The 24,607-nt window shown below is 40.2% G+C and overlaps 1 protein-coding gene across 4 annotated transcripts in view; it reads left to right on the top strand.

Moving 5' to 3' along the window:
- LOC119657599 (carboxypeptidase M) overlaps positions 1-19,482 on the top strand; it is a 32,529-nt gene extending 13,047 nt beyond the window's left edge. The window contains exons 3-10 of one of the 4 annotated variants that reach the window (XR_005250148.1): positions 3,155-3,487; positions 3,539-3,726; positions 9,082-9,111; positions 9,205-9,500; positions 9,562-9,738; positions 10,104-10,196; positions 14,908-15,148; positions 18,876-19,014. Coding sequence is in view for 3 of the 4 variants with exons in the window: in XM_038064585.1 (XP_037920513.1) it covers positions 3,155-3,487; positions 3,539-3,726; positions 9,082-9,111; positions 9,205-9,500; positions 9,562-9,738; positions 10,104-10,196; positions 18,876-19,007 (1,249 nt within the window). In the remaining variant the exon portion in view is untranslated. Of the gene's footprint in view, positions 1-3,154; positions 3,488-3,538; positions 3,727-9,081; positions 9,112-9,189; positions 9,501-9,561; positions 9,739-10,103; positions 10,197-14,907; positions 15,149-18,875 lie in introns of all 4 variants that reach the window. The other 3 variants (XM_038064585.1, XM_038064587.1, XM_038064586.1) reach the window with 3 other exon arrangements.
- Positions 19,483-24,607: the final 5,125 nt, after the last annotated feature.

Here is a 24,607-nt window from a genome sequence, read left to right as displayed (position 1 = left end):
GTCGACATGATCCCGCATGTTCTGATCAAAATTGCAGTCTGAAGATTGGGCAGAGATTTTGAATAGGTTTGCACAATTGAACACTGCCACATGCGTATTTTTCACGCTTTGTGTTTCGGGTCATTGTTTTGGCATATCTTGAATGCTTGACAAATATCATCCTGCGTTGGCAAGCAGATTTTTTAAAAATTTCGATGTACGTATTCTCATTCATATTCCCCTCCATGAAAACTATATTACCCAAACCGTCCGCCCCGTAACAGTCCTACACCGTGACATTTCTCACTTTGCTATAATTTTAAGACTTTTCGGCTACAGTTTTGTGTTAGGCTTCCTCCATGCATTTACGTTTCCATTGCTAGCGAATATAATAAATTTAGACTCACCGCTTTTCTTGATTCACTTCATTAACGTAAGTTTTATTTGGGAAGTGCTATGGTGAGGTGGCTGTTACGGAACGGAAGGCGCAGGTAATAGGGTGTAGGGTGTAGGGAATATTTACACTGAAATTTAAAAAAAATCTGCATGCCATGGCAGAGTAATTGGATATTTATGAAACACTCAAGATATGCCAAAACAGTGACTTGAAACATAAAGCGTGAAAAAGGCATGTGATAGTGTTGAATTATCCAAAGCTGCTACTACTATTCGCTATCCACAATCCTTGGACTGCAATGTTAGTAAGGAGGCTTCGCGAAAATCCCATTTTCAGGAATACTTAAGGGAAAAACCACATTGGAAGGCCTTTTCCACGTACTTTTTTGAAAATTTTTTTTCATCGGTTAGCCTCCAAGATAACCTATGTTTTGTAAGGTAGAAACTACTGTTCGGCAGTAATCTTTGACGTTAGACAAGGATTTGGCAAGGTCTCATCTACAAAATCAAGGCACAGCTACCTACGAAAGCTCACAAAATTCTCGAATCCTATCTTACTGGCTTACGAGAATCTGTTAGGGGGTACCCCAAGGAAGTGTGTTCGGCCCTTTTCTTCGCTTATTATAATATATACTGCAGACTTGCCCACAAATTAGCGCCTACTGCTTCCTTCGCTGACGAAACGGCGATACTCTGCGCATATTCCAATCCCAGTGTTGCATTTTGAGACCTCCAGAATCACATCAAAGAGGTTGACTCATGGTTGGCCCGGTAGTTAAGCTTCCCGACGTATCCATTCATCCATCTAGGAGGTGAAATAGTATAGAATATACCTAGACAGAGAGTAACTTGGAAGAAACATATTGAGGTCACAAAATCTCTGGTTAGCCTGAGATTCAAAAACTTGTACTGACTACTCAACAAATTTTCCAAGCTGCACTTAGAATTCAAATTTTATGCAACGCCTCTCCCAGAAGTTTCTCAAAAGTAAAACGCTCGATAACTGCCAAATTTATAAGAATGCCAACCGGGAAGCAAAGAAAGCGATCTCTGTCATCCGAGCGGTTCATCATAAAGATTTTTAAGGTAAACTGGACATTCAGGAGGGCGAGACAAAAAGTAACACTAACGCACATAGGATATCGAGCACTTCTATTGCCTTAATGACAAGAACGGTACTTTGCTTACTGACCGTCGAGCCGCGTTGGATAGATGGCAAGAATATTTCAAATAGATTTCAACTGTTCATCCTCCTATCAGCGCAATTGAAGTCGAGGAAGCAATAAAACGAATGAAGTTGGGGAAAACAACAGGGAATGGAAAAAGTAGTGCTGGGATCCAACACTGAATTTTTCAATCAGGTTATTGAGGAAGGTAGAACACTACCTGACTGGCAAGAAAGTACCACAGTTCCAATATGGAACAAGAAAGGTAGTCCAGCAGAATCTTCAAATTACCGTCCGATCCGATTGCTGTCCCATACCATGAAGCTTTTTGAATCCATTTTTGACAATCGTATTCGCGAAATCGTTCAAATAATCCTCTTTACATTGCATTTCTAGATTTCGAGAAAGCATTTGACCGTCTGCTCTGTGCTATACAACAACACCTAGTACCAGAGGAACTCGTGCGCTGGGTTGAATTGCTCTACTACGATCTGAACAGTGAAGTTCGAAATGTGGCGGGTGTATCAAAACCGCTTCGTGTCTCTGTCGGGGTTCATCAAGGAAGCGCCCTCTCACTACCTCTTTTTGTTCTTGTTATGGACACTGCCACACGGGACATTCAACACACTGCTTTATGCAGATGATATTTCTCTGACGTCCAATAGCAAAAATGATCTCTTGTCCAAAAGTGGAATGATTCTGAGGCCGTGCCTCAGATTGAATCTGAATAAAACAGAATTTTTGACGACCGATCCCCATGAAACAGGCACTATCACTGTCAATGGCAGTAAGTTGCCTAGAACTGAGTGATTTAAACATCTCGGGTCAATGCTGACAATCAATGGAAGACTGCGTTATGAAATTCGTGCTTCGTGCAGTAGCGCAACCTGGATGAATTGGGTTCCCGCAACTGGCGTTCTTTGTGATCGAGGTATCAACGAACATCTCAAATTTAAAATTGATCGTAATGTCATCCGTCCTGTCGCCCCCTATGGTTCTGCGTGTTGGCCGACTATAAAAGACAATGAACGGCGTCTTGCGGTAATAGGGACGAAGATATTGCGTTGGAGTGGTGGTGTGACGGGTTTTGATCGCATCCGAAATGAGGATAACCACGGTCCTCCAGATCAGGCGTTTGATAAAATAAAATCACGTAACCGATCATGACGAGCCGACCCCGCTTGTGAACGGAACCACGTACTAACAGTTTCATATATCTTAGAGTATACTTGAGGAAGGACGAAGAGGAAAATTAAGTTTGGTGTCGTATAGGCCTAGCAAGGAAGAAGTGCAGTTGGAATACACGATCAGTGATAAATGAAAATTTGTCACCAAAGTTTTGAATATTTCCAAAATATGGTGTCAGGCATGACACCACCACCACCATTTAAGCAAACTCGATTATTGATATTATAGATGGCATTATTCATTTAAATACACAAATAGGTACATACATATTTGTTTGTGCTAATATGTTTAGTATTTATTGCAAAAATTTAAATCGTTTAGAGCATCTTGTGCCAATTATAGTCTGTCCATCATTAAATTAAGTATTACTCGTACAAACATCATGCTGTGAGTCCGTTAGAATAATATTTTTATCCTTTTTCTAGAGCGACTAGTGCACGGCATCCCAACTTAACAGCACTTTACTCCATTGGTAAATCCATACAAGGCCGCGATCTTTGGGTGATGGTGGTCTCATCATCTCCATACGAGCATATGATTGGAAAACCGGATGTGAAGTATGTCGGCAACATTCATGGAAATGAACCCGTTGGACGGGAATTGCTCTTGCATCTGATCGAGTATTTTGTGACCAACTATCACACCGATCCGTACGTTAAATGGCTTCTAGACAACACGCGCATCCACATTCTGCCATCAATGAATCCTGATGGGTATGCTGTCTCTAAGGAGGGAGGCTGTGATGGAGCTCAAGGAAGGTAGGTGTAGCCGAATTTACTCGACGAATTTAACGATCTTTTTTCAAACAGATACAATGCACGCGGCTTTGATCTAAATCGGAACTTCCCTGATTACTTCAAACAAAACAATAATCGCGGTCAACCTGAAACGGATGCTGTGAAAGAATGGATCTCAAAGATACAATTCGTGCTGAGCGGTTCGTTGCATGGCGGGGCATTGGTTGCAAGTTACCCATATGATAATACACCAAATGCTAGTAAGTATTTACTCTTTGGACTGTTTGTGGGTTGTCATTCAGTTCATCAGATATGAAAGCTATTAAATCCCCAGCTAAATAAATTAAACACAGAAAGGCAATAACTTTTGCTGCTACTCAAAGTATGCCGGCAGCGTTGGTAGGTACGTAATAATTGTGCTGCGATTTCCACTCGATATGCAAACTAACGCTTCCAAAACTATTAGTTGTATCTAAATCTGGCCTGACTGTTTTTAAGGGCACCTAACGATGCGCGTCCACATGTTTGGAATTTTCCAACTTGTTCGCAGATCGGTGAAAGTTGCCATGTTGTGATGCTACTTAAGCGACTGAGTAAGCCGAGCCGGTTGATAATTAGCTGAAATCCAGTTGCGACTGTTATTGTCATGGCGGTAATTAGCTTGAAAAAATAACATCAAATATCGCTTGCATTGATGGCATTTTGCTAACGGTAACAATTCGTAAGGTGTAGCTGTGTGTTAATTGCTTTCGATAGGTAGCGGAGATATGGACGTAAAAATTGTTCAGGTTTAATTTAGAATCCCATATTAAGGTCTAAGTGGTTCAGTAACGTTGATCTGAACGCATTGATTCACATCCACATAATGGTGATCAGATTAAAACCAGATTTAGATAAAGTGAAAATCATACTTTCCATTATTTTTTACGCTTTTTTTCACGGCCAAATAGAGAAAGAACGTGAAATTATGAGCTATTCAATATTAAAGCAAATATTCACGCGGATACAATGTAATACTATTTGAATGAGTATTTCGCTGTGCAGACACGTTTGGTTGTAAACTCTGCTCATTTTAAGGCAACTTGCAGATTCACTTTTTCAATAGATTAATTAATCACTCATATACACATGTAAACTTCATATGTGGTATTTGATATTTATGCGCAAAACTCTCTCTCCATTTTTGAGTTGCAGCTTACATTGTAGCTAACTTGTATTATGTGCGACCGCTCGTCCTTGTGGAAAATGTAGGCAATCCCCATATCCGTATTCCTCAAGTATACTTTATTGCCGAAAAAAGATACCTATTATATAAAATCGATTTTCGGTTTGTTTGTTTGCCTGTTTGTCAAAAGCACTTTGTCAACTTACATAAGGAGCTTTATTTTCCTACAGATAACATTACGGTTAATAATAATAATAGATCAAGTCAGCAGTTTCGAATTGTATCATCAATTTATTTACTTCACTCTAAGTAAATGATGTTATGTTACCTTATAATTCTGTGTGAAAATATTTCCGATTCAAAAAAAACCTTTCCATTTGGAATCTGGAGGCGAAAAGAAAGTCTCTTCATTAGCTACTTCGGGAAGGTGGGTTGGGTTCTGGGTACTTTACGCGATTTTTGCGTTACTGGTATATTGGCTCTGATGTGTTTGGGAGTTACACTATAGTCGATTCTATATTTAAAATATCGATCGATAAAAAAAAAGAAAGAAAATAGTCCTAAATTAAAGTGGCGCCCAACGTGGGTCATCCTGTTCCGCGATTACGCTTCACATGCATTTGTTTCATCTTTACAACTTTATTGGTTTTAAACGGTATAATTTATTTGTTCGGAGCAAGAAGATTATACAAATGAGGGGTAACTGCCTAGATAAAACTTTAATTTTTCATCATCATCAACGGCGGAACAACCTGTATCTGGTTTAGGCCTGCCTTAGTGATGAACTCCAGATATCTCGGTTTTGTACCAAAGACTATCAATTTGATCGCCCTGAAAGCTGTCGCTTGATCTGAAACAGGGTTTGCCACGTTTTCTTTTTCTACCATGCATGTAGCCCTTATAAACTTTTCGAAGTCGATCATCCTCACCCATACGGATTAAGTGACCCATCCACCGCAATCTATTGAATCGGATTTTATTCATCATGAAATTCATTGTTATATAGGCTACGGAATCATCCATCCTCACGTAGGGGCCATAAATTCTCCGAAGGGTTCATCTCTCAAACACGGCTAGGAATTCGCAATTTTTCTTGCTAAAAGCCCAAGTCCCCGGGGAATACATGAGGACTGGCGAGATCATTGTCTTGTACAATAAGAACTTGGACACCATGTCAACAACTGTGAGTGGATTCCGTCGTCGTTGCTGTTATCGGGTGTGGTTTGCGATCCTATATGATTGCCCTTCACCACTTGGTGGGGTATAGTGCGTCAACCACACCTACGTGCCATCGTTCGCGGTTAGCTTGAATGCGCTTCAGTTCCCCCCACAACTTTCCGAGGCACTCGCATTCGTCGCCAAGTGCCCTTGGGGCGACCCACCCGTCGGCCATTTTGAAAGAGTGGATTCTATTGTATGGTATAACCCGCAATGCAATTGTTGCCCCTCTTCAATGTGTTATCTATCTACTTCCACTTCCATCTTTCTATCACATCTCATACGAAGACGAAGCCTGTGCGCCGACCAAGTTGTTCGTTTAAGATGTCAGGCCAGCGTACTCCAATGATACGACGCATGCAGGTATTGACGAAACCTTAGAGCTTTTTGGTAACAGTGGAGTTCACTTTCCACATGCTACTCCCATATAGCAACACAGAAAGAACACTAGCACAGAACAACCTCAAATGGATTTTAGTGTTGAAATAACTGCATTTCCAAATTTTAGGCAGGATAGTGAAAGCGGATCTAGTGCCGTTAATGCGTCGGGCAATATCCAGTTCGGTGCCACCGTCAACAGAAACTACGCTTTCTAGATATACAAATTGATTGACGCCTTCGATGCTGTATCCCGATGAACCGTCAGACTGAGAACCTGGGTTTTGTTGGTGTTTGTCTTTAGTCCGACTCAGTTTGACTCTTTTTCTAACTCTAGACTTATTTGCCCAAAGTCCATGACTCTGTGACAGAGCAAACAGGTGCCATTGGCGTAGTGGAGGTGTTTGAGGAAAGATATCATCGTCCATTGAATTTCTCCACGCGAAGAGCGTCACAGATAACAAAAAGAAATAATATCGGTAACAGAATGTAATCATGGCGGACTCCGCTTTGCAGCTCAAAATCCTCCGAGATTTTACCTCGGTGCAGCAGATGACATTTTACCCCATCATATACTCTCTGTTCATACCATCGAAAGCTTTCTCGAAATCGATGAAGAGCAGGTGCAGCGGAGATCTAAATTTCGCACACTGTTCTCAAATGATCCGTAGGGTGTTGATGTTGTCAATGCAGGAGAATCCGAAACGGAAACCAGCCTGCTTTCGGGATGTTTCTATTTTCTTAGCAGATACCCCTCCAATTGTCACACTAAGAACTTGCGCAGTTGTTTGGAATTTTAATGATCATCCCCTTCTTCCACTTTCTGGGAAATGTCTTGGAATCCCAAGATTTCCGTACGAGTGGAAGCAGCAAATCTGAAATGATTTCTCTTCCGCTTGGAGGAACAGCCCGTATCCTCATGTTACGGTGACTTGCTATTTCATCGACAAGAGGAAAAACCCCGCCGGATGTGATACGGTTAGGAACTTGTAAACCCTGCGAGAAGTGGCGGACGCAACAAGCAAGCGAACATAAACAACTATCAGATGGTGATCCATTTCGAGGATGATATTAATTTCTCTGTTGTTATGCACATCAAGAAGAAAACTCGTAAATCTACTGCTGATCGCGAAGTGGCCGATCTGATTGCTCGTACGCCGTCAAACCCAGCTGACCTTATTGCAGGCTCTATACTCAAAAAATGTGCCACCAATGACGAGGTTATAGAAGTTTCAGAAATCCACGAACCTCCCACCATTACCGTTCCGATTGCCGAAACCGTGCTTCCCAAACACATGCCCGAGCAAGGTTTGGTCTTGGCATTCAGATCGCTCATCATGATCATAATATCACATTTAGGAAGCTTCCGCTGAAATGCGTTTAATTGCTCGCAGAATGTATCCTTCTGCACTGCATCGCAAGTCTCCATTGGTGGTTAGCATTGGGAAGAGGAACCTACCAATTACAGAATATTCATTCATCAACCATTTTGTATAACTCCTTCGTCCGCTTAATTTTCGAGTATGCTTTATAAGTATGGTGCCAGAGGAAGTTTACTCAGTCTTTGCTTTTAAAAAGGAACCTTGCTTATTTGAATTACCTTGATTGTATTACATCTATTAATCTATCTCTTCAACAACACAGATCTTTGACTGATGCGTGTGTCTTTTACATGTACAGTCCATTTCTAAGACTCTTCATATGGTATCTGTTATGCTAACATTTTCGAGGTATCTTGTACGGAGCTCTTATGTGGCACCAGTGAGATTACGGCATCATCTAACATTTTCGCATTATCAAGCATCATCTCAATATAAAAGTGATGTAATACAACATTACCTAACATTACTGCTCTTCGTAGTATAAGTTGAAGCGGCCCACATCGATATTGACGTCTAGTATCGGGCTGGCTCTGGGTTTCGGCTCACTTTGGGTTGGGGGATTTCGGGTGCATGCGAATATGGGGATGCAAGCCCTTGACTTTAAGTAATTGATTTGTAATGTTACGATTTGGATTGAATGCCGACTACTGGTTGATGAGTGTAAGACGTTGGTCAACGTATATTTTCTAGTACAAACGATCTAGGCGACTGTCGAGTGTTAATACCGGCTGCCGGTGGCGAATCAGTTCTCTCGGTTGGCTTCAATATATATTTGGTACTACGGGTTGCAGAGTGATATTTGATGTTGGTGATATAATATCATATGCATGGTTAGGGTAATGAGAGGAACTGGAAGATAACTGTACAATAATGTACTTATATTGTACAGTTCGGTACAGAGTATTCTACCCACGAGGTTAACGTAGTCTTTTCTTCAATTAACAAAGTTTCATTTGGACAAAACCATCATTTTTGTGTGAATTTAATTCGTCCTAAAACATCATAGATTGAAAGTATTAAGTATTTTAAAAAGGAACAGCTGTCCAACAACCTTTCATGCTTCAAGCGCCAGTCTTCTCGTCTCCAGCTGGTTTCTTACGCAGCCACCTTTGGGAACAATCCTAACCAATCGTGCTCCATTACATGAGCAATTATAATACTGTTATAATTTGTGGAATAAGGAAAATGTAACAAATGTTGCGATTGAGATCAAGAAAATTTCAGGAACTAGCAGGAGTTACAGATTTTCGATTTTTTCGAATAATTGTATTGGGTGGCCTCTGTACATAGAGTAAATATCCTGTAAATGCCGCTGTACTAGGGTCTGAACTATAGGTGAAATCAAGGGAATGCTTCATGGTTTACCATTAAATATGATATTTAGTAAAAACATCCGAGTATCTACATATTTGAAAAAAACTTTTGTGAATCTAATGTTACTTACCTCCTTTTCCCCATTTGCAATCTAAAAGGAATATGTCGATCGTCAGCACTATGTGCGAGTGAGTAACTGCTTGCTCCATTAAACACATCAAACTTTATTTTCAATTTTAATACAATGTTTGCTTTTCTTCCAACATGTCCTTTGGGTTCAGTGTTCCAGAGCTACTCGTCCACCCCGTCACTAACCCCAGATGATGATGTGTTCAAACACCTTTCACTTACCTATGCCAACAATCATAAGAAGATGTCTCGCGGCGTGGCATGCAAGTCAGCATTTCCAGCGTTTGAAAAGGGTATAACTAATGGTGCGGCATGGTATCCGCTAACAGGAGGCATGCAAGATTATAACTACGTTTGGTATGGTTGCATGGAAGTAACACTCGAGATCTCTTGCTGTAAATTCCCTCCAGCTCAAGAATTGCGAAGGTATTGGGATGATAATCAATTGGTAAATATATGGTTTAGATGAAAGAGAGGATGATATAGTACTTTTTGTGTAAATTTTACAGTCAATGATTAAGTTCCTCGCTGAAGCTCATAGAGGAGTCCAAGGCTTCGTAATAGATGCGAGCGGTATACCAGTTGAACGTGCTTCCTTAAAAATTAAAGGTCGCGATGTTGGATTCCAGACAACACGATATGGAGAATTTTGGAGAATATTACTTCCAGGAGTATACAAATTAGAGGTAAGTTTAGTTCCAAAAATTAGTCAACAATGATCGAAATTGTGTTAGATATTTATCAGAGTCCTATGACTCCTCACTTCTGAATTCCAAATTCAATTTTTCCAATTTTCTACAGTATCCTACGTCAATTTTGATTGAATTTTAAAGAGCTTAATTGTCTAAATTTTTGTTCAAAACCTGATCAAAGTTATTGTAATGATTGTGAAATTTTCAAGGATTAAATTCTTTTCATAAAAGTTTGAACTAACGCTAAATTTAAATATTACATTGCACTCGAAATTTTGATAGTATTTAATATTGTTGATTATAAGCACCAGAAAGTGAATTTTTGTTAGGTCCTTACTAATAGAACATTTTTATTGTAGGTTTATGCCGATGGATTTATCCCGAAGGAAGTAGATTTCGTTGTTGTTGAACAACATCCGACATTGTTGAATGTAACACTTCAACCCGGCAAGGTGAGCTTTCTATGAATATTGACGCTAAAAAAATATTTAGATAATGATAATGGTCATATTGTATAAATTTTGCTGTACAAAAGTTGATGCTGCATGATTCACTTATTTTTTATGGTTATCTATACACAATTTTTTCACGTGTTATGAAGCCTTAATTTAAAACAACGTATGAAATATCTTTGAATTTGATTTATACCTAATATGATCGTACATTTCCAATCAATAGGATGGATACATTTTCCCTTATTTAGTCAATATGTGCTACACTGCTATAGTGATTCACTTATATGGGTGCAAGGATAAGTTCTTATCCTTATTTCTTGGCAAATTGTTTCAAAAAGTGGACCTGGAAATACTCATAAGAACAATTTTCAATCAAAGACTATAAGCCGGTTACAGTCCGCGCCATGTCCATGGAATTGGCAAAAAAGCGACAGTAATTAACAACAAAAATGAATATATCAAAGTAATTTCAAAAAATGATAAAAAAAAATAAAAATAATCAAAATAGTGAAATAAGCGAAATTTGTACAGTTGAGTTCAGTGCACTCTCTCTGCAAACTTCCTGCCATCCCAACCCCAAAGTTTGTTTGTAGTTGTATATGTACAAGGAGGATGGTATCCGGCTGGCCTGTCAGTTTGAACTGTTCCGGTGATCCATTGATTCGGTAATCCAGCCGGCCGGAAAGGAGATATGGCAAACTGGTTCCTACGGTCGCCGGACATGCTCTTTAGGCAGAGAACGATAATTCCATTGCTGGTAAACATTTTTTACGAATGCTCAAAGATAAAAATATTTTAAATTTGCGTATGAACGCCTTTCATAGCCAGAGTTGAACTGGTTCTGCTGCCCGATTTGCCGGTATATGGATGCTCCTTTCAGTCTAAAAGACGGCCGGTGGAGTCTTCGTTTGGAATCAGAAAACAAAGTGAAAACCAAACATTGAGGACGGAATAGGCACAGCTTGGCGCAACTGTTTTCGCGTTCCATCTAAGTCCATCTAAGTCTCAGTCAATAAGTTTTAGAACACGGAATGCTAAGCTTTTGAGATACATCATCAAAGAAAAGATAGGAAGCTCTCCTCTACAAGGTGGGAGGAGAGTGAGGCTTGGGGCTTGACTTGAGATATCAAGCGAAGCTGAAAGTGGTAAAAGAAAAAATAATAATACACTTAAAACTCGCACTGGCACCCGTCACTGATTTTCTGGAAATATGGCCTTTCGGGTTCATAATCTTCCTTGGCATCCTCGCGTCATAATAATGGAGGATTCCTCTGTACAAGCTGATAATGTGCCTTGCCTCTGTTACCCATGAGCTCCACACATCCGTTAATTCTTATTAGAAACCTATTATTGGGGTACTCGGGGCAGAGACAATTTCTGTTGAGAAGCTAAATATTTCCAGGCAATTTCTGAGTGCTTTGAGGAAGGAAACAAGTTACTCATTAAAAAAATTGATAAGCGACAGTAACGCCGTCTTTAATTTATTATCTTAATGAAGCTGTCGCGTTGCATCCAATATAAGGGTTCATTGCAATCATATAAAGTAATCCGTTAACCTTCGTGGTCGACGGTGCCAGGATGATCTCCTGCTGAAGTGCAAGTAAATGTTGAATACAAAACATTGTATGATTCACTACTTACATGCCTGAAGTAGAGGCGAAACTGCACAGCAATGTTAAAAACGGGCTTTGGTGTTCTAATAATTATCAGAAATTACCTTGGTAGTTGCATAGATAAGGAACCATCAAAAACGAGCGGAGTATACAATATTATCGGTGACTCATGCAATAGAGTGTACATTGATAAAATTGGCGAAAAATTTTCGCTGAAACCATCGGGTGGATCTGACATAAAGTTTCTTCGCTGCTAGAACTAATGGATACCACCGATGAATGCCAAAATCCCTAGAAATTTAAATCCATTTTTACAATTTCAATGGAAGGCTTTGTTATCGACAATATCAGGTTGCCAGCCCTAAAGGGGGTTAAGAACCTAATTATTGAGCAATAGTAGCTTGAAAGAACTCCCTAGCTAAGATTAGTCTCCGAAGACGGACCGAAACAGCAATGGTTTCAGACGCTAAATGCTAATTTAAGAAAGTTGGACCAAGTTTACTATCCACAAAAGTGACGAACGCGATATGTGCGAGCCAACACCTGTAGCATAATAGTGTCAACCCCATAGATGAGTTTCCCGAACCCCCTTCGCTTTAGTTTCAACAATGCCGATAGTTAGAGAAACTCTCCACATACCAGGTCTGCTTTCCGATCTGCTACCTAATACCATCTAGTATGTTGTGTTAAAATTGTTTTGTATTTCGCAAGTCTGTTCCTCATCTCGAAGCCAAAAGACCGGTAACCTTTTAAAGGTTTTGTGTAAAATAAAATCTTATTAAAATTGGCTTACCGCCTCTCTGTCTTTTTTTTTGGCTGGGGGAAATCCATTATGAACACGCATCTGGAGTCGAGGACGCTGATGTTGGAATTTTACCAACCAAAACCTCCAATATTTTCTCCACACTCTCCTCGCGGGACCGCCGTTTCAGTATTGCTTCGCGGGGCTATTCAATTCATTAACTCTCCATGATGCTTCTGCTTTATGTCATGTTAGTTGCATTAGCTTGACTTCTTTACCTCCGTTCAGCTTCTGCTTTTTTTAGCCGTTGGTGCATCGGTTTTACCGCTTCAGCTACTACATTCCACGCGGTATCCAATTTCACTATATAGCTGACGAGATTTTTCACCGTTAACGGGACCCCAGCTAATTCTTGAGGTTGCTCCTTGGGCGTTTGAATCTTGGCCAGACGAAGAAAGCATGGTCTGCATCTTCTGTTGCACCTTCACATGTAGGACAATCTGGCGATTTATCCAAACCGAATTTATGGAGGTATTTTCTGTACCCACCATTTACTTAAGAATTGAGCCATGTCGTCTCGCCATGGTTTCGTGTAGTACACATCCTTATGTTCACAATTCGCCTGTGTGTCCACCGACCATTTTTCGCCTGGTCCCATGCTGTTTGCCAATTTGCTTGCTAAGGCTCATTTGTTGCTTCTCGTACAAACGGCTTGCTCCACCGGTCAAAACATCCACTGGAATCATCTGCGCAATTACGCATGCTGCCTCAAACGATGTTGTCCGGTAGGTAGAGCATGTGCGGAGAGCACTTAACCGATATGCAGCTTGAAGCTGTCTGCCATTTTCTACAATTTTTATCGTAGCTGCCCAGACTGGTGCCGCGTATAAAAGAACAGACCTGACGACTCACGATAAACTGTATGTCTGTCTATCCTTCCGTCTGTCTGTCTGCATATGTGTGTCTGTCTGTCACATATTTTATCTAAGAAATGGTTACTAGTATTGATACCAAATTTGGTAGATTTGGGACCTGTGAATCCTATTGCATGTAGTGAGTAATTGGTTAGTACTTTTCGAAACCGATATTAGTTTTGACATTAGAAGGGGGAGTGCAGGGGTCCGAAAAGGGCCAGTTACTTCAAAGACCCTTTCTCAGAAACTACCCAACCCAAGTACGGTGGTCCATACAAATGGTATCTAGGCCTTAGGTTGCTTTTCATACCGATACCTGTTTAAATATTGTTAATATTATTACCATATTTATTATAAGTATATTTTCCAGAAATAGGCTGGGAACCCCCCTTACGTTTATCCTATAATCAAAAACTTTTGCGGTAATATAAGACTTTGAATGTCAATATCGTGCAATAGCGAATAGTCTGACAAAATAAATGCATAACCGCAGACTCAATGTAAAACCTTCTCTAAGGTCTGGATAAAAGGGACGCATGATAGGTCACACTCCCCTCCCCCCTCCTCTCTTAGACCTTCGTTGATCGTGTCAGGTGTGGAGAGTGATCCTGTTGGCTTCATCTGACCTCTCACACTGGTCAAGGTGAAGCTACATAGTCGACCTTATCAATTTAGTCGAGATACTGAATTCTTTCATGGCCGTATACAGTTTTGAAGTCGGCGAGGGATAGTGGACCTAGTAAGGTACAGAAGAATATCTTATAGATGCATGACTGATAGTTTTGTTTAGAGCAGAGGCAAGTCATTAGACACCTCCCCCCCCATCTCTGCCTTGAGAGCAGCGTGACCGATAGTGGATGCAGAGGCAAGTCCCTCTTTTAAATATAATTGCAAAGACGACATGAGTGCGAATTATATCCAAGTGCCTTACATTCACTGAACCAAACCACATACATTTTTGAGGACTTGTCGAAATTTGACGAGTTTGCCTGTGAAATTTTGATGTCTTTTCAACCACCTATGCAGCCTTAACATTGCAAGGTCATACTATCACTTATCTTAGCCTCTCCAATAGGGAAAAATTGGACTTGACAAGTGGTAGTTAAAAGTAGTCGTTGGACTTTTTGGCCAGAGATCACAATAGCTTTAAGAGGATGAAATGTTAATTCTGCCTACTCGAATGGCAAATCAACGATGATAATTAAGGTTCCTGTGAACTGTCTTTCCGTGTCTTTCAAAACAGAAAATTTGCTCAATTTATAGGGATAACTTTAGCCTTTTAGCCCTGTCCCACTTGATCAGGTAAATGCACATCTTTTAAAAATTTATCCTTTTAATTGAGGATGTACGATTGAAACTTAATTTACACTATGAATTATTTAAATACTTAACAAGAAATCTAATTGGTGATGGAATCAAAATTTGACAATTCATTTCAGCCGAATTCACCTCCACCGAAAACTAAACCAACTATGAAAATACAATGACAGAAACCTAATAAAAAAATAATCACGTAATACCATCGAAAATCTACACTTTACCTTTACGGAATGCTTTAGTGTTATATTTTGCAATTATTTATCTATTTAAATAATAATCAAGTTGTTCAAGAAAGTTTAAAATTTACATGAATAATCTAACAAAATAAGATCAAGCTTCCTCTAAGTGACTATTTCAAATGTAAGTATTGTACATAAATGTGGTAGTGAATGTATTAGAAACACTTTTTATTATTTTTAAAATGTGTGTACTGTATATCGGTGCTCCTGAAGATGTATCACTTTCAGTTAACTGATATATCTTCATTTTTTTTTTCATTTATTGTTCGGGGATCTTAGAAACAGTGCTTTTTTGGAAAAATTCAAAACCTGAGGTAATCGCTTTCTTAAAATGGGTTACCTTGAGTTGATAAAAGAATTATCAAAGGAGCATATATGTAGTTGCGTTTTCCTCTAATCAAGTGCCAACATTCTGGAAGGACAGATATTTTACATCACTCCTTGCAAAACTTCGCAGAGTTCTCGAATACGTTGAAGTAGCACTTCTGTAGAAACTGCAAATGCTGCACGGGACAGTTCCGTAGGCCCCCACCTCCCCCAATTGTCGTACACAAGACGGGTGCCCCACTTTTGAATCTAAACGGTCATCCCCTTCTCAGATAACCAATTCCGATGAAGCCTGCCGCTCTTATTGATGATGCAATAATGGCAAAGATAATTTCACTCCGCATTTTACAACGGCTAGTAAATTCATCGATGATATTCTATGTAAACACGGACACCAGTGACACGTGGATAATAAACAACTACCAAGTGATGTTCTATTTAGAGCCCATGCCAGTACAATCTTGTTCTGTGCATATAGAAGGCAACTCCTAAGTCTACTAGTGATCGAGATGTACTTGACTTGCAGCAAATTTCGCGACTGATCATCTTCTTTTTAATGAGTATTATTACATGAATACAACCCGATATCCTTAGGATATTTTGTGAATGCAGCCAATGCTATCTTTGCAGTCGTGTCAGACCTCTGTTCCCTTCTGGTAGTTATCAACAAAAATATCAAGATAACTGGAAATATGAGGTGCTTCTAAAGACCTGCCAATTTGGTCCTGGTTGGCTGAATTATATGGCTTCAATAATAGGATCGTTTCACGGCAGATTATTCATTACTCGCTATAGCCTATACTCCATAGTGGTGCTCTATGAAACAAACAGAGTATGTCCAATTGAAGGTTTACCAGCCTTAGATACCAAAGCAAGCTTCTGTCATTCCCGTAGTATTGCGGAAATCTCCTCCGCAATGCTTGCCCCATAAAACTTTGCAAACGTCTGCCTTGTCTTCTCAATGTTGATTTCGTGACTGAAGTTTTTCTTAAAATGGTAAGATATATTTTATTCCATTATAGTACCAACGACTGTCAGTCCCACTACTAAACCAGACCCTCCTTTTGAGTACGCATTAATATCATCTTCGACGGCCAGTACCTGAAACTGAATTGGGCTTCCTTGGGTTTTTGCCGGTTACTAGCAATCAAGCTAGCTTTACGCATATACGCTGACTATCATAGCTAACACAGAGCTGCCTCTTGCAGTCCTATATGGTTTGGCGACACTCATATTGGGGCGCCACCAGTCCAATCCGGAATTCACATATTGTAAAGTTTTCTAAAGGATAAACCTGATCGGTGCTCTAAAACTTGAGGCCAAGTTAATTCAATTGCTCCATTACAGTTAACATCTATTTCAGTTCAGGGTGTGCGCTAGTAGCAATGAAGCTATTATGTAAACATTCCCTTCCTGAGCACAACATGAATTTGAGACCGAGTTGCACTTCGTGGCAATGTGTCCTCTATCTCCCCAGCTTTTGAATTCAACAAACCAATCAATAGCATTTCGCATGTTCTTTCGGAGTATTTATGCATATGTTAAGCAGGACTCTAGATAGAAAATGCGGGTCGAGAATAAATAGGGTAGTGATCCATTGCAGTCGGTTCCCCGGTCTAAAGGAGTACCTGTCCAGGTTTCTTTAATGTAACGTAGGATTTGATGCTACTCGTTCAAGCTAGAACACATCTGCGCCAAAAATCTGACGTCTGATGCGTCCATAGTCGGGGCAATCACATTGGAAATGTTCCGTGAATCCCGCTTCCTCATTACTGGATAGACACGTATCTGAACATATATCCAGCTACTGAATTATGGCCAGTCAGGATGGCTATAATACGATAAACTTGACAGTATGTTTTTTTGGTGTTTATTGCAATGTGTGTCTAGCAACATTAACGATCTGCACCTACCATTATGCGAATCTTGTTCCCAATTTTTAATAATAGCATTAGCCAATGCTACTGAGTCTCCAAATGCTGGTTTCCCTTTTGCTAAGGCATCCGAGATTCTTCCGTTTTCCCGAATGGAGTACCTAAAAGAAAGTCTGTACTGACTCAGCTTTGTGAAAGTTGCGTTCGGTTTTCTAACAATATACGCTAAAGGAGCCTCGTTTCGAACTTTTTACGGGCTTTATATCTTCACGATGGAAGTGCCTGAAATTTAACTAGTCTCCATTCTTATTGCTTTTACAGGCACGATTCAGAAATTATTTGCAGTACTCGGTTTTACCGGGAAACCATTTTACCACGTTTACCTCGGGTAATAGGACAAGTGTGTCCAGATGGCTCAAGTGGTTAGAGCACAAGGCTGTCGTAGCCGAAGATCGCAGTCAAATGACACTGGTGGAAGAGGAATTCGTTATCGTACCTGGATGTCGGATACCAGTCGACTCAGCTGCGAATGAGTACTTGAGTAAAATCAGGGTAATAATCTCGGGCGACCGCAATGCTGACCAAATTGCCTCCTACAGTGTACTGTAGTGTACCGTTACGGTCTTGAATGAAGTGCTCTAACATACTTCAACGTCCTGACCCAACATGGATTGTTGCGCCAACGATTATTATTATTATTAGCGGGACAAGCTTCTTTAAAGCGTTTTAAAAAAATGTAATTCATTTTTTCCTTTCTGCTTCTGTCAGCAGAAAGGTCTACTAACTTTTTGGGATGCAGCAGGTTGATTTGACCAGCCTTTATATTTAGAAGCGTATGCATGGTCGGTGCATCACCAGGTTTCCCTGACACTCTACTGTCAATGACTCGATGACTTGAGAGACTTGAGAGTAGCCGCATTTGTGATGTTGCATTATCCATGTCCTTATCCACAAAGCGTCCCGCCTCTTCACATCAAGGGTTCTTCTGTTTTCGATTTAGCTTCTTTCTGGCCGTGGTGTCCGACCAACGCACATCTAATTCCATAAAATGGCGCCGAAACAGTTCCGTTCATGTCTATAGCTTCCTTTTTTTCCGCTTGATTTGTTAAAGGTATAGAAAAAGATACTAAGAGAGAACCTATCTCTTGTAGTCCCTTCGTCAGTGCGCAGATCCATTATAGAGAAGCACACTGAAAATATTACAATTTTTTCTATTTTGTTTGAGTCAGAGATCACCTTTGTTTTTCACTTGTATGAGTTGAAGGCCATCATTGTTCTCCTACTTTGCCTTTAGGTTTGATAACAAAATTCCTGATTATACGTGATTAATTTTCATAGTTTGGTAACTTACTAGTACTTGTTTAGTCTTCGGTGCCTAATCAATAAATATTAACAAACAAAATTTACCAGATTTTACTACGAACGAAACATGACAGGTAATTATGGTTTGAATTTAATATAGATGAATAGAAGGTGTTTTCAAGTAGTGGAGCCTTACTAATAGTAACAAATCCTCACCGTCAATTAACTGTGTTTTTTTAATGATATCTATTTATTTGACTAAGTCTCTATTCAACCCCTCTATTAGCTTAAGAGTCTTATATAAATACTGGAAAATATACTAACAATTACTTTTCTTTTGAACAGCGTTCCGATGGGCCACACTTCAGACCGTTTGTAGCTCCCCCGCACTATCGACCACAGCCAGAACGTGACCAAGGCATATTCTCATCGATTAGCAACGGTTTGAATGGACTTTACAACAGCATTTTCGGATGAGGTCGACCCACACTCATTGTATTTTATTTGCAATCCAAACATTCTAAATTAAGTCATTTCACATTATTCATCACATTATCATTCTTAGTGTTAATTACTTCACCGCGATATTTTATAATATCTTATGTGCAAAAGATTATATCAGTTATTTTGTGATATTTGAAGACATTTAAATTTGTATGTTCATCTTTGTTGGAAAATTGTTTATATACAAATCCGCATATCAATGCTGAGCATCTTTTTATATTCTTGCACGAGCACTGTACTGCCTTCATAAATCGTAGATACAAAATTTTGACAATAAAAGTCGAGAAATATCAAAAAAAAACATTGCGATAGAAGTATGAGCCTATCGACGAATTGAAATAAAGAAACAATCATATTAGTTTAAGAAAAATTTACAAGATACTATAGAGATAAATATTAGATAAAAATATTTATTCTTGTATCTGTTGAAATATAGTAACGACATATGAAAGTTGATGTATTTTTATTTTTGCACTAAAATTAGGAAGTCGAAGTGTTTTGAAAACAAGTTAACTAGTACAAGTCCGTACCTGACTAATTAATTAAGTGTTGGTTTAAAAGTCAAACTTTCTCCGGTTGCTCGCGCACTTATTTTATTTAGTCTTCGCAAGAAAAGTAAGGTGTATCTCTCCACCAAATCGAAGAACGTGATTAATTGTATTATTAAGCAAATTACCAAAGTAAGTCACCAACCGGAGGCTCGCCGCTTCAGGTACGGAAGGTTTTGTAGATTTTTCATGTCAAAATATTTGTATGCGTTGACTATGGTTAACTATGATCGACAGCTGGGCTGAAAAGTTCGTAAGGCAAGACACAGATGGCGCTACTTATTTGAGTGAAGCAAATTTTGTTAGTTTGAACAAGATGGATAAAAGAGAATTTCGTGTATTGATAAAGCAGTACTTTCTGGCAAAAAAATATTGTTGAAACCACGGCTTGGCTTGATAAACATTATTCAATCAATTATATCCCCAAACAAAAAAATTATCAATCAATGACTGAGGAGTAGTTTGCTAAATTTAAAACAGGCTAAATGAGCAACGAGAACGAGACACAAGTGCACGCCCCAAAGAGGCTGTTATCGACGAAAACATCAAACAAGTCGGAATACCGGAAGCTCGCTACCCGTATATAGCTACAAGTCCAACCTATTCCTTCATATTTTTCCAAACTACAAAACATACGTACATATTACAGCCATAGATATTATACTCACCCTAAACAAACTGAATATTTCCGAATACTGTACATTTCTATGCACGTATATAAACTTATACCCATATTTCCGATTTACATGTCCATAAAAGCATACATATTATATGTACATATATAGTACATATATTAAATACGGCTGGTTTAATGTACAAATATATCCATCTGAATGAGACACTACCCGCAAACTTCATTAGCACACATATACTATATACCTATATACACACATGTCTGGTTGGAGTAATTGATATTCATATACAAATGACTAAAAAACTAAAACAAAATAATTCTTTCATACCGCATTCATAACAGCTCATTTCGTTATGGTATTGCTGAATTGATATGTGATGATGACGTCATACAGGTTGTAGAATGCACGAAATTCACAAAAAATGGCAAAGTTTCACCGCCCATAACTTTGGATGTATTTTGAGGCCTAGATTTCGTAGAGATGAACCACTGTGATTTTTTTCAGATTTTTCGGTTGGGTAGGTTCTGAGAACGAGACCTGTTACAATTTTTGTGGGTCATATTTTGAGCCCTCACTCCCCTAGGTTTCACCCAATATCAAATATGGAACCAGTTTTGAAAAGTACTTCATTTGACACATGGTCACATATCATGAAAAAAAATGTTGCACCCTCCATTCACATGTATGGGGAGCCCCCTTAAACTTAACACAAAATGGCGTCATATCATGCTGCATGTAAAGGGAGCAGCAGATCACACACTCTTACCAATTTTCGTGACAATCGGTCAAGCCCTTTCCGAATAAATCGGGAGTGACAGACAGACACACAGACAGCTACTCTACGCAGCTCCAGTTTGGGCAACCGTTCTGGACAACAAATCAAACCGCGGAAAGCTAGGAATGGCGTATCGACTAAGTGCACTCCGGGTATGCAGTGCTTATCGAACAACATCACGAGAAGCAGCATATGTACTGGCAGGGAAATCTTGGCGCATGAAGGTCGGCGTCTCTACGACAAAATGTATGCAATCGGGGAGTCTTTTGTACTTCGACGGTAACTAGCACGGCGGGAATCCATCGCAAAATAGCAAAAGAGATGGAACGAGGCAAAAACTGGCCGTTGGACCTACCGTATCATTCCACACATTCGAAGATGGATTGAAAGGAGCCACGGGGAACTAAGCTAAGAGCTAACACAGTTTTTAAGTGAACATGGAGGTTATCGGGCTTATCTACATTGATTTGGACATGACGAGTCACCATGCTGCCCAAGGTGTGATAACGTGGCTGAGAATGCGGAGCATGTTGTATTTGAGTGCCCAAGGTTTACAGCAAGTGTAAAAATCTAAGCCTCATAAACATTCACGCCCCTATAGAGGAGACTGCAGAGTCGGAGATGGATACCTTCTACGAGACACTTGAGCGGACCCTCGAAGTCTGTCCCAAGTATGATATCAAAATCATACTTGGAGATTTCAACAGTCAAGTAGAGACGGAGCCCGTATTCAGTCGATACGTCGGCTCCCATAGCTTACATAGGGATACCAATGATAACGGATTGCGCGTTATACAGTTAGCAGTATCGCACGAAATGGTTGTTGGAGGTATCTGGTTTGCGCGGAAGCGGTCCACAAACATACGCCTCTCCACACTCGGATCACAATCTCGTTGGCATGGTGCTCCGAGCTCGAATTACGACACCACCTACAATTCCCTCTGAAAATCAGGTTGGAGTTAACACTGAAGCCATCCACAACACAACCCTCCGCGACACCTATAAGAGGGAAATGGATGCCGCAATAACCGCAGTCAACGGAGGACCTGGAGATGAAACATTCTTGGCACCAGCCTAAAAAAAAATTTGGAACGGCTGGTTTGATGATGAATGTAAGCTAGCCACGAAACGGAAGAATGCCGCATCTTCTTCTTTTTCTTCAGCCTTTGTCCCGTTCACAAGCGGGGTCGGCTCGTCGCGATCGGCTTCGCCATTTGGCTCTATCGAAGAATGCCGCATACCGAGTAATATTGCACTCTCAAAGAACGCGGTCACGCGCAGAGACTTATCACGAACTCCGTCGAACGGCATTATCTGTCTCATACATAAAAAGGGAGATATCACTCAGTGCAGCAAATATAGAGGTATCACGTTGCTGAGAACCGTCTATAAGATATTCGCCGCTATCTTGCTAGGGCGGATAGCCCCATACGCCCAGAATATCATTGGCCCATACCAAAGAGGCTTCACTCCAGGCAAATCAGCAAAAGATCAGATTTTCTCTCCGCGGCAAGCGATGAAAAACTGTTGGAATATGGGCAACAGTTGCACCATCTACTCATCGACTTTAAAGCCGCCTACGACAGCATAGCCACGGTAAAACTGTACATGGCCATGAGAGAATTCGGTATCCCAACGAAATTGATAAGACTGACTAGGCTGACCCTGACCAATGTGCAAGGCCAGATAAAAGCAGCAGGATCAAGACCATTCGACATCAACAATGGTCTACGACAAGGGGATGCCCTATCATGCGTCCTCTTTAACCGGGCCCTCGAGAAAGTGATCCGTGATGCTGAGGTAAATGCAAGAGGTACGATCCTCTTTAAGTCCACCCAACTACTGCCCTATGCTGACGATATCGACATCATGGGAAGAACGACCCGAGACGTACACACTGCCTTCATTCAGATCGAGCAGGCGGCGCGAGATTTTGGGCTGCACATCAATGAAGGCAAGACAAAGTATATGGTGACAACGTCAGCACCGAAAACCAACCAACCAACAACATCAAACCGCACTGGTCAAACAGGAAGAGTAAGAATAGGAGAATACAACTTTGAGACCATTGATAATTTCTCCTATCTAAGGTCGAAAGTCACAACCGATAACAGCTACGATGATGAAATCCGCGCATGGTTTTTGTCAGAAACAAAGCCTATTTCAGCTTACAAAAACTGTTCCGCTCGAAACGTCTCATCATAGGGTCAAAGCTCTTACTATACAAGACAATGAATGATCTTGCCAGTTCTCATGTATTCCTCGGAGACTTGGGTTCTTAGCAAGAAGAATTGCGAACTCTTGGCCGTGTTCGAGAGAAGAATCCTCCGACAAATTTTTGGCCCCTTACATGAGAATGGACGATTCCGTAGCCTACATAACGACGAAATCTATGAGCGATACCATGACCGTCCGGTCCGGTTGTGGATAAAATCCGGCTCAATAGGTTACGGTGGGCGGGTCACTTAATCCGTATGGATGAGGATGATCCCACCCGGAAAGTCTATAAGGGCGGCTAATAGTATTTCTAGTTGTTTCTGTTCTAATAATTTTCCGCAAAGCCAAGATGACTTCCTGACCGTTTTATGGATCGACCGTATCTTCAATATCCAGAAACCCCCAGAGGGTTATTTCTTTGGTGTCTATTGCATCGCGTACTCCGTTAGCTAATAAAGGGCGATTTCGCTTGTTATAGTCCAAGCGTACAAGTGTGTTTGCATGGTTATAATGTGGTTAGTTGTCCAAGACCTTCTCCACTGTTTTAGTATGAGGAATGTCAATCGAATTGGTCTGAAAGATTTAATGTGAAAAAGATCCTATTCCTCGCTTCTATAATGGTATTCCTTATTCCTCCTCTATCTGTTTTTGGGATGTCAGAGACAGTATTACTGTCTCCCGCCCTGGATGAGGAAATACCTAATACCTTGTCCTTCTCATTCTCGGTAAACGTTCCATCATCCTTTCTTAGGCAAACATCGGAAATTCCCCAGCCCTTGGCTGCAATCTTGCTCCTGTAGTGACGGACACTCCTATGGTTTGCTCAACCTGTTTATGTAATTTCCTAAAGTTATTTCGCGGTTATTGTTGTTGTTGTTATTCCTCAGGTGCCTTATATAGAAATCTAGATCTGTTCTCCTGAAATTCCTTAGTGTTCTCTCACAGTTGCAGTCAACGTTTATTCTGTAGTCAAGAGGGTTCCTCCGAAACTCTCCTGTTCTCGACCAACCCATTTACAAGAGTATTCTCTAGGACTATGTCTAGGAAGGAGCAGACATTATCTTACGGAAACGGAAAATATTGATAGATACATTTCTTTATCATCCTTTATGGATTTATCTATATGTTGACCGTCTACGGTCTATGTGCAGAATTAGATATATTTGAATTTCCACAACATTTAGCGGTGACTGCAGTAACTATGACGTTTGTGACTGTGTTAAGCATAATCAGGCTCCTTGATAGCATTGAAAACCGAAATGTGAATAAATGAAGCGATTTTCTGAGAACATCAAACATAATGAACGAAAATGTTGACGTACTATCTTGAATCGAAAAGTTTTAAATTCACTTCATGCATCGCCCTCCCATTCCCATTCCCCTCCTACACCGGTGTGG

The sequence above is a fragment of the Hermetia illucens genome, chromosome 5 (assembly GCF_905115235.1).
Source record: "Hermetia illucens chromosome 5, iHerIll2.2.curated.20191125, whole genome shotgun sequence".
Lineage (NCBI taxonomy): Eukaryota > Metazoa > Arthropoda > Insecta > Diptera > Stratiomyidae > Hermetia > Hermetia illucens.
This window is presented reverse-complemented; position numbering and strand designations above follow the sequence as displayed.